The sequence below is a fragment of the Chironomus tepperi genome, unplaced genomic scaffold (genome assembly GCF_022539635.2).
Source record: "Chironomus tepperi strain 1889 unplaced genomic scaffold, CSIRO-AGI_Ctep_v1 contig_85, whole genome shotgun sequence".
NCBI lineage: Eukaryota > Metazoa > Arthropoda > Insecta > Diptera > Chironomidae > Chironomus > Chironomus tepperi.
In genome coordinates this window covers 7,501,400-7,517,241 of record NW_027226207.1, presented here as the reverse complement: position 1 = coordinate 7,517,241, position 15,842 = coordinate 7,501,400, and the positions used below count along the sequence as shown (strand labels likewise).

The window sequence follows — 15,842 nt, the reverse complement described above, 5'->3', positions numbered from 1 at the left end:
ACTCAACTAAATAAGCTTCAAATTGAGGAATACCTTTTATATGAGAGAAAGAAAATAATTTACATATGTTACTTAACTTTACTATGAGTATATGTGAACAATACTCGTATATCATTGTATGGTTGTGTATGGAGCATAAGCTACTGAGAGATTCTCTATTTTAAAGCTTCTCTTCTTCGGAGATGAGCAAGAAGTTTTGTTTTGATGATCATGTTTGTCTTACTGTGATGATGTATTTGAGCAAATAGTGCATCTGAAGATGGTTTAGCTGTCTGTTGAATGTTGAGGAGACAGAGTTGATGAAATTGGAAATAAAGGTCTGATTTTGATGACAAATTGTGAATTCTTCCATTTTAAGCATACACAACTTGGATCAGGGGCATATTCAGAACAGATGCTTGAGAGTCATCCCCAAAAATAGAAGAATATACAAAACAAAATCAAGGCTCCAGATGAGCATGACTCTAGTTCTAGTCCTGATTTAATTAAATCTGTCCTGAGGTCAGAGCCAAGTTAGTCTGAAACCAGAGTCAAATTGGTCTAATAACTGATTTTAGCCCATCCCTCCGTCCTGTTCTTTTCGGGGCTGTTTATACATCGAAGAAGCATTCTCCGGATTTAAGTCATGCTGACCAAGGTTCATACTAGTTTGGGGTTTCGCTGGCATTTGGTCGGATTTTGAATTGACCCGACTTGTGCTTTGAGTGATCTTTGGGTTAAAAATTGTCTTTTGTAATTTTGTGACTATTTTAGGTTGCATTCAATTAGAAAATTAATTATCACATTCAGACTGCATTCCCAAGAACTTTAACTACCCTACCTGTTGCATTACAATAACAAATATTTTTATACAACAAGTGTGTCTCAAAATAGTATTTTTATTGACGTCAAAGAATGCATTAATGTATATCATTAGCTGCTATTTATACATAAAATATTTATGATTTTTTGTCGTAAGGATAACTTTATGATCTTACTAATTGACACTAAACGTGTCTAAATAAGAACTTTAAATAGACCTTGATTGTTGAATAAGTTTGGAAATTTAATGAAAAAAGCTCTATCCAAAATTATTATTTATTTTTAGTTTAATTGCCGAACACGATAATCGAAGATTGATGAATCTTTAATAGTGAATAGCTTTAGGTCAGTAATTGTTGATATGTCCTTATGCTGTATGATTCTAATGAGATTTTAAGTCGAATCAATTTATTGATGAGAATTTCATTAGTAAATGGATCAATCGATATCAATCAATTTCATTTTACTCTGTGCATCAATAGTTCAATCAGAATTCTTAAGAGGAAGGACGACATAGATTGTCATCTAATCACCCCCAAAACTACGCACATGTCACATAAAATCAACAGATTAGATAGTGAAATCAATATTCAAATTTGATCGGAGAAGTTAATTAAAATTTTAAAGAGAATATGTTTGGAAGCTATAACAGTTTGAGAATCTATGGAAAGCTTGATGAATGGAATAAAGTTTGAGAATCAAAGGTACATTCGAATAAATGATACGTTCATATGAAGACTGATTAAGATTTCTGGACATATTCTTCCAGATTACAAACCAAAACGGCTTTCATTTGGTTTAAATAAAAAAGGCTACGCGGAACCTTCTTTAATTGAGTCGCTCAGGATTAGAATTCAACTATTTTGGAAACTATTCCGGAAGACATATGACAAAGAAAATGTGAAATATTCAGTGTCAGACCAGTATTCTAACAAATTTCATCGTTAGTGTTGTATCTTCCAGGTGTGAGTAGGCCTATACTTTTTAATAATTTTTAATTCAGACTTCTTATATTGGGCTTTAATCCTTCATTTTACAAGAGATATTATGAAGTTGATCAGGCTAGATTTGATGAAATCCGGCCTCGAGTCACATTCAAGTCGACCTGAAGCTGAATTTCCACTGATTTATACGTTTTCTGCTTTCCGGGAATTCTGTAAATGCGTTGATCAACATCAATAGATTCTGCAATATTCAAAAATAATCTGAAATTCCCTGAAACTAGCATTGATTCATTAGATCAATAATGTCTCTCAAAGAGAGCATGACAAACTATTATCAACAAAAATTCCACGTGAGTTCTTTCAATATACACAAAAATCTTCACCTGAAAGACTTATCTTGCATGACTTGGCACACATTAAGCAGAAATAATTATCGATTTTTATTATCGCATTAGCAGTAATTTTATTGATGTTTTATACCTGAAATTGAAAGATTTTTCCTTTAAAGTGTGCAGTGAGTGATTTTATCAACTGAATGGATTTATGGCGGTTCCAATGTTATCATTCCTGTCTAAGTGCTCCTGTACACAATCAATAAACTTTATTGGAATGAGACAAACATATTTTTAGAATCATATTAATGTTTTGTTAATGCACAGTCTATACTTAGTCTGGATATTAGTCATGAATTCTTGTGACTTTATGCTTCCAACCCTAATAAAAAAACAAATGTTCAAGACTCGAAGAATTTAAAATATAGTCGAGTATAATTATCCAAAATGCTTCTTTAATAGGACTGTGCCATTAGAAGCATGTGGTTCTATTTTTGGATATCAGTCTTAGACTATCCAATATTATCAATTATTAATGTACGGTTTTGATGGTGCTGCAATTAGTAAAATTTGATGAATTTTTAAACCAAATTCTTTGTTGTGATTTCAAATTTGATCGACTGACTGGCTGGGTGCTTGGCTGGATAAGACATGAGATCTCAGTAATCAGGAGTCGGTTTCATAACCTACCTGGAAGTCCTTACTCTTTCCGGATAGGTTAAGTTATTCTATGGTAATCCTTCTGACCTAGCCCTAGGGAACCTAGGATTAGATAAGTAGAGTAATCTAGTACAGCTAAGCTCTGTTTTCAAGTATTTCATTTTTACAAACCGTTAAATGTCAAAAACCAATAGCTGATGATCCTTAAGAAAGATAATATAATACAAAAGAACAAGGGTATGTGTTGGGGTAGGAACAGGTTAGGGGTCCACTCTCTTTTCCCTCCTTGGAGAAATTCTAACCAAAAAACCCTCAACTTTTGAGGTCGAAGCAAATGAATTTCAATCCACTCCCCTCAACCCCAATTTCTCTTCTTTCTGGCTTCTGCCCTGATATAGTCAATTCAGGATACATGGGAACAACCCAGAACACAAGTCAAAACAGCACATTTTAATATTCTAAATCAAAATTTTTCATTTTATTTCGTATAATTTACTAATTAACTTGTTTTAATCACAAAATTTTGTTTTTTTTTTCTTTGAAATTTTTACTTTATACAGCAAAACCATTGATTAGAATTTGAACTTACAATATATGTGGAACTAATTGGAAATTTGCTAAATTAAATTAATTTTTTGGACTTGTAAACTTAGTGAAGTGGAAAGTAATACGTTGTAAGTAGCTAATTGCAAGCTTGGACATGAATTTTTACTACATATGTTTGTCCACTCGGGCGATTTTTAATACAGTACGAAATACAGCTTGAAGTCGACATGGATTTTGTATGGAAAAGTCGACTCGATTCCATATAAAATTGAAGTCGACATTGAGCTCTGGTTCGCTGTTTTTTGTTGATATTTCAATGATTTGGTAGCTAGTTAGTCTGATAAAAATGTAGAAAATCAGGTTCTAATTATGAAATTAAGGTACATCTGTTGCCTTAACGTTGATTTTTATTAAATTTAGCAAATAACAATTTCAATAGATTCTTAAAGCATTCGATAGGAAAAGCACTGTCTTTATAAGATATGTTTGAATTTTTAAAGCTATAATCGATAGCAGCAACTCGTTTTCTTTTTTCTCTAATTTGGCAGTTCTTGATATGATGCGCATTCTAGCCTTGAGCGACTCAATGTAGATAAAGACAGCCATGTGGAATTTATATGAAATTCACAAATTCTCTCTAATAGCACAAATCTGTTAATGGATGAAAAATCCAGTTCTAGGCCAGGATGACTTTGACATGGTGTCAGATTCCAGATTAAACCGCAATAATGCAAGACTTATGGCGTTTTGTGGCCGGACTAGGTTTAAATTTTGGATCATGTCAGAGTCATATCACCTTGTTACTGGATTTTGGATTGATTAACAGACTTGTGCAATTCGGATCTAAATCAATTCCAAATGAAGCATTGTGTTGCTCAGTAGCTAATCCCTTGCTTGAGTGAACGTTCGGAAATTATGGAACTAATTTAATGTAACGCTTTGTAACAAAATCGTTAGCCAAAGTGTGTACTTTGTAACAAAATTGTAAGCTATTATAGAGACTGTAACCACTAATTACCAGAGCTCGAAGTCGATATGATTGAAGTCGACTCGACTCAAATGTAGCCGACTTCAAGTCGATTCGACTCGACTTGACTCAACTTTGAGCTCTGCTAATTACGTAATACTCTTATTAGGATAGGTGCCAAAAAGTCGATTTTTCTTTTTACGCAATTAGTAAACGGCCTGTCACTTGCCTAGTATCTATTATGTCGATTCCGAACGTTCCATAACCTAATTTTATTTTGAATTCCTTATTAATCCAGAGTTCGAAGTCAACTAGAATTGTATGTATCACAGAATGTAGAAATAGCCAATAATCCAACTCCAGGCTATCATGATTCTTGCTTCAAGCCAGATTCCATGATATCCAGCTTAAGTCCAGAGAGATTTTGTGCTGGATCCAGATTTTCGACCATTTCTACGACTTGTGCTATAGATTTATATGAAGAATAGTTCATACTCAATTCGACTAGACTTAATAATCCATACTAAACTTCTAGTTGTCTTCAGTTGACTAATTCATACACAAAATCATAATCGAATCCAAACTCTGTTTAATTAAGGAACCAAATGTTACTAAAAAATTGCCTTTCCTCTTTTCTAATTTTTCACCCTTTCCATAACTCATAACTGCCATACTTCCCATTTTTCATTATCAAACTTTCGACTGTTCATAAATAATTCAATTCATCCGGTTAATTATGTATTTGGTCAATATCCTGAGAAGTTTTTTCAAGTTTTTTTTAGTTTGTGGGGATATGCGTACTTCCATTTAATTATTAAAAGGTAAAAAGTGAGGTAACTTTATTGAATTTGTTATGTTCCTTATAGCTTGCTATCATTTTGAGCAATTATTCATTAATAGACAGAGCATTTTCATTAAACAAATCAGTTCCACATAGTTCACGCATGTTCTACGAACATTATAAAATTTCAAGGATGGTTTTGCTGGTGTCTGAATGGTACATATTAAGCAAGTAATTCTAAATTGTCACTTGTTGATTAAAAATTCAAGCCATCATAATTGTGTTCATGTACTTAATAAATATTTCATCTTTGGAGAATAAAATCCATAAACAAGACATTTTTACTCATCGCGATTTACCATACTGTGATCCTTTATTGACTTTCGAATGTCGTAATATGTTCTGTAACATGACATAAACTAAAAATAAAGAGGTGAAAAAAAAGAGAAAATAATCAATTTTATTTATGAATTAAATGAAATATTTATAAGGTGACGAATGGAGGGGTTGTTTTGCTAGTGACGGTTATATGGCTGCTTTGTAATGTTCTGAGCATTATGCGTGTCCTTATTGTATCGACAATATTCTACATATATAGAAGAGGACAAAGTCATTTCAAATTTTATATGGAATCAATTCGACTTGAGTCGACATTTCCACACAAAATCCTAGACAACTTCGAGCTCTGCTATATACTCGATTGGACAAAAATCTATATTATAAATAAGCCGAAAATTGAGCGGTATCTGGAGGAATAGGGGTGTAGTGTGATGCCACGTGAAGCTATGTTCTCACAATAAGAACGATTCGGTCTGTTGTCTGATCTCTCGACCACAGAAACTTTGCTCTCGCATTGGCAGAATTACCGATAATCCAGATTCCTCTCGACCCAGATATAACATTTTAAAAGGAACCGATAATAAGGAGGGTATGGTACTGGTTAGACCAAATTAGAGCTTTAAGATCAAGAGCAATGGTGCAGCAAGTAAAGCGTGTCACAAGATCTTATGATTATCTGTGACAGACTGCTCTCAAGTGGTACTTATAGTGATTTGGGATCGATATAAGTCGATACTAAGAAAGGCTTTGATCTACAATCCAAATTATACTTGAAGTAGCTCATAAGTCATCAAGCCTTGATCCTCACTGTCATTAATTTAACGGATTCTCGAGCGGCACATCAGTGGAATGAGACAGCAGTATGAGCCATATGAATCCCATGAAGCTATATGGCTTGCCATTTTCATGCACAGCAGCCATACAGCTAACATGTGTTACCAGGGATTGACGTCATTAGCAAAACCAACCATCCACAAAAAAACAATACTTACGCAATGCTGTGACGCTAACGGTGATTGTTATCAGCAGTATAAATCTACCGGCAAGAATTAATTCAATTGTGCAATAAGCCATAAAACTTAATTCAAATATAGTCCAGAAAATTTGATTTATAAGAACAGGTATGCGTGGACTCATTGTGATACCTTCTTCAGGTTTTAATCCACGTCCTTCATAGAAATTTCCATATTTATGAAAGCTATCCTGTAAAGCATCTTTCGATTTGTAGACATCATAAAGATACTCAAATGTCGGCTCAACATCATTCATGGGAATTCTTTCAATATAAATATGAGCAGTGACTTTCTTTCCCATTAATAAATTGCCTAATGTAGGCTTAACATCAGAATCCTTATCGAATGCTAATTGTACATTATAAACAACAGGGCAATTGTGTTTCTTAAGTATTGGAATACAGGTATTAAAGCCTTTTGGACGAGGTATTAAGTGATGCTTAAATGGCTCAATTTTCTTCTCTTTTGCAAACTTTATCGATGTCTCATGTTTCTCTTTTGTAAATCTTGTACCTTCTGCCGTCACAACAATCCATGTACTATTTGGATAGGTCATGTATTCTGATATATTCTTCTCAATTACTTTCTCATCCTTATCAAATGATCTAAGTAGAAATACATGTTCGGCTAGACCAAAGAACCATCCACATATTGGTATATATTTGATTGCATTTTTTATAAAGCCACGCGTACATCCGAGGCCACCAAACTTTTCAATCATTAACCATCCGACTAGCCAATCAATTTCATATGAATGATTTATAAGCGTAAAGTTATGCTCTTTTCCAATATATTTAAAATCTTCCTTTTTGCAGTAGATTTTTATTTCTGATCCTGACCAGATGTCGATGATGAATACAGCTTCTGTAATGAGAGATAAGAGAAAGAGAGATTAGTTGTGAGTTTTGGGTGAATTATGGTTTATTAGGTTGATTGGTCGATGTTTGTGGATCAAAGTAATGTCTGTGACTAGATAGTATTCAGTGCGAGTGACACAAATCGCCAAATGATGTTGAAGTCGGGTGCCCTGATAGCTGAAGGGGTACCAAGGAGGAATGCAAGTGTAACCTGGGAGATAGTTGTGGACTCAGGGAGATAGAGGTGTACCCAAGTAGATGAGGGTTTACCCAAGGAGATGAGGGTTTACCAAAGGAGATGAGGGTGTGCTTATGGAGATGGACGTGCACTCAGGAGGGGGTGGAGACTTGAAGTAAAACCAACCACCTTATTTGGACAAATGATTCAGCTTTCTAGGGTTTTACGAGACAAAAGTCCCAAAATCCTCATAAATTGTACCTCTCTGAATTTCCGATCTCCCCATTACCACCTGGAAGTCCAAAATTATCTATTTTTGGCTCATTTTGAAGCTGTAATGAAAATTTCATGACAATGCTCCCCATCACCACCTGGAAGTTCCGAATTGTCAGTTTTTGGTTCATTTTGAAGCAAAACAATGTAAATTGCCTGACAATGCTCTCCATTACCACCTGGAAGTTCAGAATTTCGTGTTTTTGATTGAACAATGCAAATTGCCGCCACATATCACGCACAAAATCAACGAAGAATCCAACTTCACACACCCCAGGAATCGAACCCATATTATAATTACTTCAGAAATCATCCGCAGCCTCTACATCTTTACTACAAATCCCCAAAACGTCATCATTTATGCTACAAAATCTCATAAATATTCAGAGAGTAATGTCGTTGACTCTAATTGATGCGATAAGAATCTTCTCCGGTTCTCCGCATACCCTTTCGCGTAGTAAAAACGTAATTATGTCAAATTTCTTATCAGCACCACTGATTAAATGGTAGAAGGTCACACGAGAATTTTGTTGTTTTTGGCCACGAAATTACGTTGATTCTTAAACGGGTGAAATTATATTTTGTTTTGGGTAATGACAGGCTTGACTTTTTGTTCTGTTTTTCATTTTCAACCTTTGATTACGGATGTTAATTTGAGGGATAATCTACATTGCAATTAAATTTTGTTGGTTTTATATGAATGTCTAGTTGAAGGTTGTCGGTCAAAATTGAAATTTATATTCTAACAATAAATATTCTTTTATTGAACACAGGCTCAATTGAGGCTTCTCTGAATGTTTTGAAGTTTCTCTTAGATTGACCTTGAAAATTGAGATTTTTTGTTCGTTGTTCTCTTCTTGAATGGGATATTTGCAATAGAATTACATGTTTCTTTGTTGTTTTGCAACAATTTTGTTTTAGATTTCGTGTCGTGTATAAGCTACAAGCGGCATGTTACAAAAAGGAGTAATCAATTTTGCATGCTTGACGTTTCTAATTAGAGATGTCAATCAAGGGATATAGTTATAGTTTATTATTAACGGAATTGAAGTTCTGGTTCCTAATTTGAAGGATTTTGTATAGTTTCATATAGAAATTTATATAGGAAGTCCTCTTCACACCTGGAAGTTCAAAATGTTGGTTCTTCGCGACAAACGAAAGCATTTTGTATAGTTTCATAGAAGAAAATTTATATATGAAGGCCCATTCACACCTGGAAGTTCAAAAAGCCGATTTTTCGTGTTACGAAATTAGTGAATGGACCCCAATCACATGTGCTTAAAAACCAGTTTGTAGGAAATACTAAGGAGCATATACTATTGAGAATAGTCATATTAATTTCAGCATATTCTAATCTTGGTACACCTTTGCGTGACATCTATGATTATTTTTGTAGCCAGAGTTGATATCTAGCACAGTGGTGGGTACTGTAGATCAGTGGTGGGCACAATAGATCAGTGGTAAGAAATTTATGTATCAGGACACACTAGTAGAACAGTAGTTGATCAGAGGTAGGCAACATGTGTGGTGCGACACACTAGTAGCACAGTGACAACCTTTTATGTGTCACAACACATCTTGATGGTAATCCACAACCGAAACCACACCACATGCGTTTCCAAAATATTTCTGTTGTGTCCCAGCACACAGGTTACCCACTAAACTACCACATGCTTCCAAGTTCTTTTATTTACGCATTTCCTTTGCTTGACTCAAGCTTGCCTTGATTAATACGACATAAAATGTCACAACATTCCTGACTAATCCTTTTTCAGTTTTGCAAACTCAGCGAATGATTTTTCAGATAATGAAATTATCAGCAAACAGCGTAGCTATCAGTAGCTATCAATTATCGTACATTTATAAAATTGTGAGGGATTTGGAATGTGACATATATTTGAAGGATTACTCTTATCTAAAGTCACGAGCAAGAAATTGCGTATAGTTTTCTTGAAATAAGTTGGAACTTTAAAATCTTTTAAAACTGTTTTAAGCTTGTATAGGATAAGGTTTTGATAAAATTAGTATCAAGATATATTTATAGATTTGATATCTGTTATGTCGCGAGTAGTCTCTGGAATTAGGGAGTCCCGAGCAGCACAGTGGAACGAGTCGCTGTTCTTACCGGTTAGAATTAGTCAACATGGTGGCGTCAGGACAGTTTCACGTCTTGTCATTAACACAGTAATGTAGCGGTGTCCTCAAAAACATCCAGTTTAAGATCTGTTCTACAATGTTCCCGAACACCACAACGTGTTCTCCACGTCACCGTTAAGTCCCCTTGCTAACGATAAAACGCAAATTTGCTCCGCGGCGCCGTGACTGCTGATTTCGATCCAGTTTGACGGCAATAGATGCGACTTGCTATTGTGTCGCTCGGGAATGTGTGAAATGATTGAGAAAGTATAGCTTGATAGGAATCGAACCCAGAATCTCACAAAATAGCAAATTCCCCTACACATGCCTCAATACCTTTCCACTATGTTCCAATATCACACTTAAAAATTCAATCAACTAGCCTATTACAATTTAGAACACAACGCTTTACTTTGTCCAAACAAAGGGTGAATAATTAATTTAAGATTCATAGATTTCCAACGATGAATGTGCTGTATAAAATTTTGATATTTCATTTTTTGAAACGTGTATGCTCATTTATTGATAAGAGTACTTCACAAGAATTATTTATAAATGAGGGGTTTGATGTTTGCTTGGGATATTATGGATTTAATGGATATAAGGAAAAAAACTGGCAGAAAGGAGTTGGTCAAGTTGAAATTTATGACTAATATACTAAGTAAGTAAGGATTTTCATGGATTGTTTAGGTATTACATAATGTTAGGGGGTGTGAGATGTAGGTCAAAACTTATTTGGATTCATTTTAATGAACAGTGGAGGAAGAAGCAGGATTGCAGCATAACATAATGTCAGTGTTGGGCAACCTTTTATTTTGCTTGACACAAATTGGTGACTGATCTCAATAAAAATATCACACTTCATACTGTTCACGACATTTCAGTGTGCCTCGGCATACAGATTACCAACCACTGCTATAGAATGTTTGAAGAATCAGACAATTTTAAAACCAGACTCAAATCGACTCGACTTCATACAAAATCCGAGTCGATTTTAAATTCTGCCGAATCATTAGTTTGATCAGCAGGTGCAGCAAAATAATAATTCCAAGAATTTAAGGTGTTTCCACAAGAAGTGAGGTGTTGGATGCAATGCGATCATGATCCTGTTTGACCCCTAAATCCTTTTTTTGACAACGCTACTGATTTGTTATCTTCATTGATCTTCTGATCTCTAAAGTCATTGCTACGTGAGTCACATAATCACGTAGCCTATGTCATTAGTCAGACACCCAGTTGACTCATAATAATAATGTAATTCAATCATGTGGACCAGTGATGGGCAACCTGTATTAATGTGTCGTCAAAAATGTTTGGAATTGCCATGAGCCATATGCCTTGTGAGTCAAAGTTTATCACCAAAGTGTGTCGCGATTACCCCCCACTGATGTCGACTTTAATCTTCAAATTTAGTACACATTCTTAAATCTGTGTACATATTCCTCAATTGTATTATATGAATTAATTCAAAATACACCGAAAATATTGCAAAAACTCTTCTTTGCTTTACATTCATTTGTGCTGATCGGAACAATAATAAAAACCTGTTTTTATTCTTTAAATTACTTTAAATCAATTTACCATTGAAAATTAAAATTATTCCACACAATATCAAAAACATGTGCTGAGTCGTAAGAAGTCACTCGTATTCGAAATCGGTAGGTAAAAAATAGAAAATTAGATTAAAGCTTTAAAAATAAAATTTGATCGAAATTCACTGATTACATCATGTTGCGGTCATTAGCTGATATTCGCACGGTCAGCCGGTCTGTAGAACAACATCCAAAATAAATGAAAATAAAGAATGCAAAAAGTATAAAATAAAACCGGTCATGTTACTTTCCTGTTGCGAATTCGATATTTGCGTACAGTGGTGGATGTGGATGTTTTGGATGTCGGAGGCAGAGGGGTATCCAGGGGAGAATCAACCTAATTTTTCTTATTTTTAGTGCAAATTTCTTCAATTTTCTCTTATTTTGAAAACCAAAAATCTCAAAAAATCCCAAAAGTCCACAAATCGTCCCTGACTACACCCCTGACTCAACTGCCTTCAAAACTTCTTGCTGCACACACTGGAAAAAAGTGCACAAAAAGGAGACAAAAATAATATTTTTATCCGTTTAGTTCAATAGCCTCTCCTGCTCTTTAATTTGAATTTTTATTTCCAGTTTTTGGCAAGCATGTGGCCTTCCAGTCAAATTATATCTTTACTGTATTCTCGATGGATTACATGATACTTTTTTTTGCGGAAAGGTAAACATTGTTGTAAATATAATTAATTAACACACCCACATTTTTTATCAATATGAAATTATCATATAATAAAGATAAGTTATCCAAATATGCTACTTAGTGCTACTGACAGATATGTATGGATATGTATGGATATTCATAGTTTCTTCCAATGGTGTCCAAATTATGAGCCACGACACAACAGTGTGCCGTTGAAATTTTTTGAAACTGCCATGGACCACATGTCGTGCATGGTTCGGTCATGGCTTACAACCAAGGTCCTGTGGTACAAAAAAGGTGAGACAGCACTGGTTCATTCACATTCGATTAATAGTCAGAGCTGTAGTCGAAGAAGAGAAAATAAGAGGAAAAATCCTCCAGAGAAGCAGCTTGTAATGTTTTCACCATGTTCCTTAATATTGCTCATCCTTGCCCAAAACCCTTAATCCGAAAACATTTTCTTGTACATGACGTGTTAAATTGTTTTCTTTTCTCATTATAACCGGAATGAATTATGTTGTACAGTACAAATATTTGGGAGCCAAATAATTGACAGCTCAAATTTACAGCAGTGCTGTCCAAACAGTGTGCCGCAGTATACTGTTGTTAATTTTATGTTTAAATAAAACGTAGTAAAAATTCCTAATTTCTGTCTAAGCATCGATATCAAGCTTGTTGTTGGTATTTTCTTTGGGCAGGCCATGCATACAAAATGACAAGTGACGCCTCAGTCCTTAAAGTAACTACTTCAGAATTGGTGGATGGCAAAAGATCGCGAGGAGGACCGAAGCATTCCTGGATTGGATGTATTGAAAATGACACTAATGTCCTAAATATCCCGAACTGGCAGAAAGTTTCGAAAGATTGAGCTGTTTTTAGACATTCACTAAGTACAGCAATGAGCTTTTGTGCGCCTTAGTCAAGGAAGTAAGTGAGTAAGTTTTGGTAAGAACTAAAACCAAATTTTCTTTACCAAGCCAAGAGCTTACGTTCAAAAGCAGAGTAAGCGCTCTTCAGCATGTAAACATGAAAGCTCTTAAGAGCATGCTCATTGCCTGTTAGGAATGTATACTAGAGCACGACTACTGTATTAGTGATCAGATGCAAAGCTGCCCTGACAGCATGACGGATGATTTTGATTCAGTTTGACTGTGAAAAATTCATTTCCCAAAATGTACTAGTCAGAAAAAATCACAAAAAAATCATAGTCAAACATGAAAGTGATTTAGAGATTGTAATCCAGGTACCAGTATCAATTTTTAGTTTTCAAGAATGTGACAAAGATTTTAAAGGAACCGGTACTGAAAATTCGAACATATTCGGTATTTTGGAGACTTCTAAGACAGTGATTCTTAAACTATGCTCCGCGATACACAGCTAATCCTGACATGAACTCAGGTATGCAGAAAATAGTTTGAAAACATATTAAAATTACGGAATTTTTTAAATTCTTTTGTTTCCAAAAATCGGTCATTTTTCACTTAGGTAGAATTTCATGTTCACCGCATAATTTCCAGTGTCACGCCTTTTAAATAGCCAGCAATTCACTGCTATAAGATCCCATAAATTCCACTTTCATCCACAAACATATCACTTGACATTGACTCCATTTACGTGCGTAGAGAGAATTCTTATCGCTTGGCATTTCAATGCCTGTCCATACTTACGTGACAACCACGTCCATGAAGCATAATACATGCAATGATGAAATAGGCGCTTATTAAAAGGCTTAACAAAGACATGCAAAAGCACTTGTACGATGTTTATGATCAATCCCGATGTCAATAATGTCGCCGTAATTAGTAAATATGATGCTATATTCTGCTTCAGAAACTTCAGCAAATGACTTGCCATTTTTTCTATATTTTCTTGCTCACTTTTTCTTCACTCACGATACAGAATTAAATATTTTTTTTTATAGATATATATGCTCCGCTCTCAGTTTAGTTATTTTATTCTCTGAGTTCTTACTTCTTACACATTATCACTCTTCAATGTCTAAACTTAAAATGAAATGAAAAATGTGAAAAAATTTGCTTTTTGTTGTTTATTTCCCTTTTTTTTTCAAAACTTCTCTCTCGGAGTGAGAATGAACAAAGTTAAAAAATTGTTATTTCTTTTTTGGCTTGATATAAAGTCTTTGTGTACACTGTGTAGAGATGTGGATCTCTAATTAAACAAAAACACTTTACAGATTATTTTTGGATATTCTCTCCGAATTCTTTTTTTTTTTTTGACTTTCTGGATGTTTATAAAAATATCTCAATTTTTTCAACTTCTGCGGAACTGACTTGACTTGATACAACGTCACCGGCTTATAGCCCTGCTAATGCCACACTCAACTTAGTCAACCTTTTCGTAAAATCCAAAATATTTTATTAAATTTTTTTCAGTTCCTAAAAATAAAAATTAAAAGAAAGAATTTTTAAAGTCCTTCCACTCGTACTCGACACATTGCGCAAACTCAACTAAAAAATATTTCACATGGACATTGAAGTAAAAAAAGAATTCTTTTCTTTTCATTTTTTTTTCGTATGAATGAATGAAGTGTGCTTCCCGTCTCGCTCACACATTTAATTTTTATATACGTGTATGTAGTAAACATGTGACGTGATAGTCAAGCCAAACAAATCTATAAGCGATCATTAACGTGTCATAATGCCGATCTGTACATGTGTTTGTGGCATGGCACCTTGGCAGGCATGATTGTTCTTTGACGAGTATTAATGCGCTTAGACAGGCATCACGGTACCTAGGCCGACATCACGGTACATAGAAAAGAAAGACAGGGCCTGGACAGATATCACGGCGTCTAGACTGAAAACACGGCGCCTAGGCAGGCATCACTACGTCTAGATAGGTATCACGGTGCCTTTCAAGTTATCACGGAACTTAGTTATCACGACTCCTAAACAGGCATTACGACTCTAAGACAGATATCACGGCTCCTAAACGGACATCACGGCACCTAGGCAGGTATCACGACTTCTAGAAAGCCATCACAGTACCCAGACAGATATCACGGCGCTTAGTTAGACATTATGGAATTTAGATAGGCCTAGATAGCTATCACGATAGGATGCAAAGAGCCAAGTTGCACTTAATTAGTATTCTTATATCTGTACTACACAACGTTAGGCATATCCTGGTAATTCTGTGCTCGAGTATTTGGTCGTTTTTGAAAATGAAATGCCATTTACCCAAACATTTCAAATCGGTTAATCGATCCAAAATCCAACCCTAGATCGATGTGACTTTGATTTGTTGTTGGGTTTGGTTCAAATTCGATTCAAATTCCGTTTGACTCCGACACCAAGTTAGGGTTATCCGGACCAGATGCTCCATTTAGGATTGATTAGCCGACCTCTGCTATTCTAATTAGCCCCAAGTATGCAACCATATCATCACCAACATAAAAACATGTACCGCTCGGGAATGCGTTGTTACAATTTTTATGTAGTTTTATAATTTCCTGTATTCCTTTAATTTTTTTCATATATGAAATATTATTCTGATGATAAGAAATTGTATGAAATTATGAGCTGACACCGTATTGCATACGGGTTAGGTAGGCATGCATAAACACCAAATATTGTGTGAGAATCATTACAATCTAAAGATTACGGCGCATATTTTTTCATATATTTACGGAAGCACATGTCAACATTGTTTGTGTGTTTTGGTGATGACATGAGTAAATATGTTTGTATTAAGTTTCTAAAAGGGGTGACTTTGGGAAAGTGTTTGGTTAGTTTATGGAAAGTGATTAGTTATTAGGGTTAG

The 15,842-nt window shown here is 34.8% G+C and overlaps 1 protein-coding gene and 1 long non-coding RNA gene across 2 annotated transcripts; one reads left to right on the top strand and one right to left on the bottom strand.

Moving 5' to 3' along the window:
• The first annotated feature begins 1,444 nt into the window (after positions 1-1,444).
• On the top strand, positions 1,445-3,750 carry LOC139085891 (uncharacterized). Its single transcript, XR_011543961.1, has 2 exons — positions 1,445-2,095; positions 2,254-3,750. It is a non-coding gene; the product is annotated as an uncharacterized lncRNA (long non-coding RNA).
• On the bottom strand, positions 3,186-14,513 carry LOC139085890 (1-acyl-sn-glycerol-3-phosphate acyltransferase delta-like). The gene is made up of 3 exons (XM_070634074.1): positions 13,727-14,513; positions 6,363-7,247; positions 3,186-5,450 (listed from the first exon to the last, which is right to left on the bottom strand). Exons 1-3 carry the CDS (start codon positions 13,911-13,913, stop codon positions 5,377-5,379), a joined length of 1,146 nt encoding a protein of 381 aa, XP_070490175.1. The 5' UTR covers positions 13,914-14,513; the 3' UTR covers positions 3,186-5,376.
• Between the last annotated feature and the right edge of the window lie 1,329 nt (positions 14,514-15,842).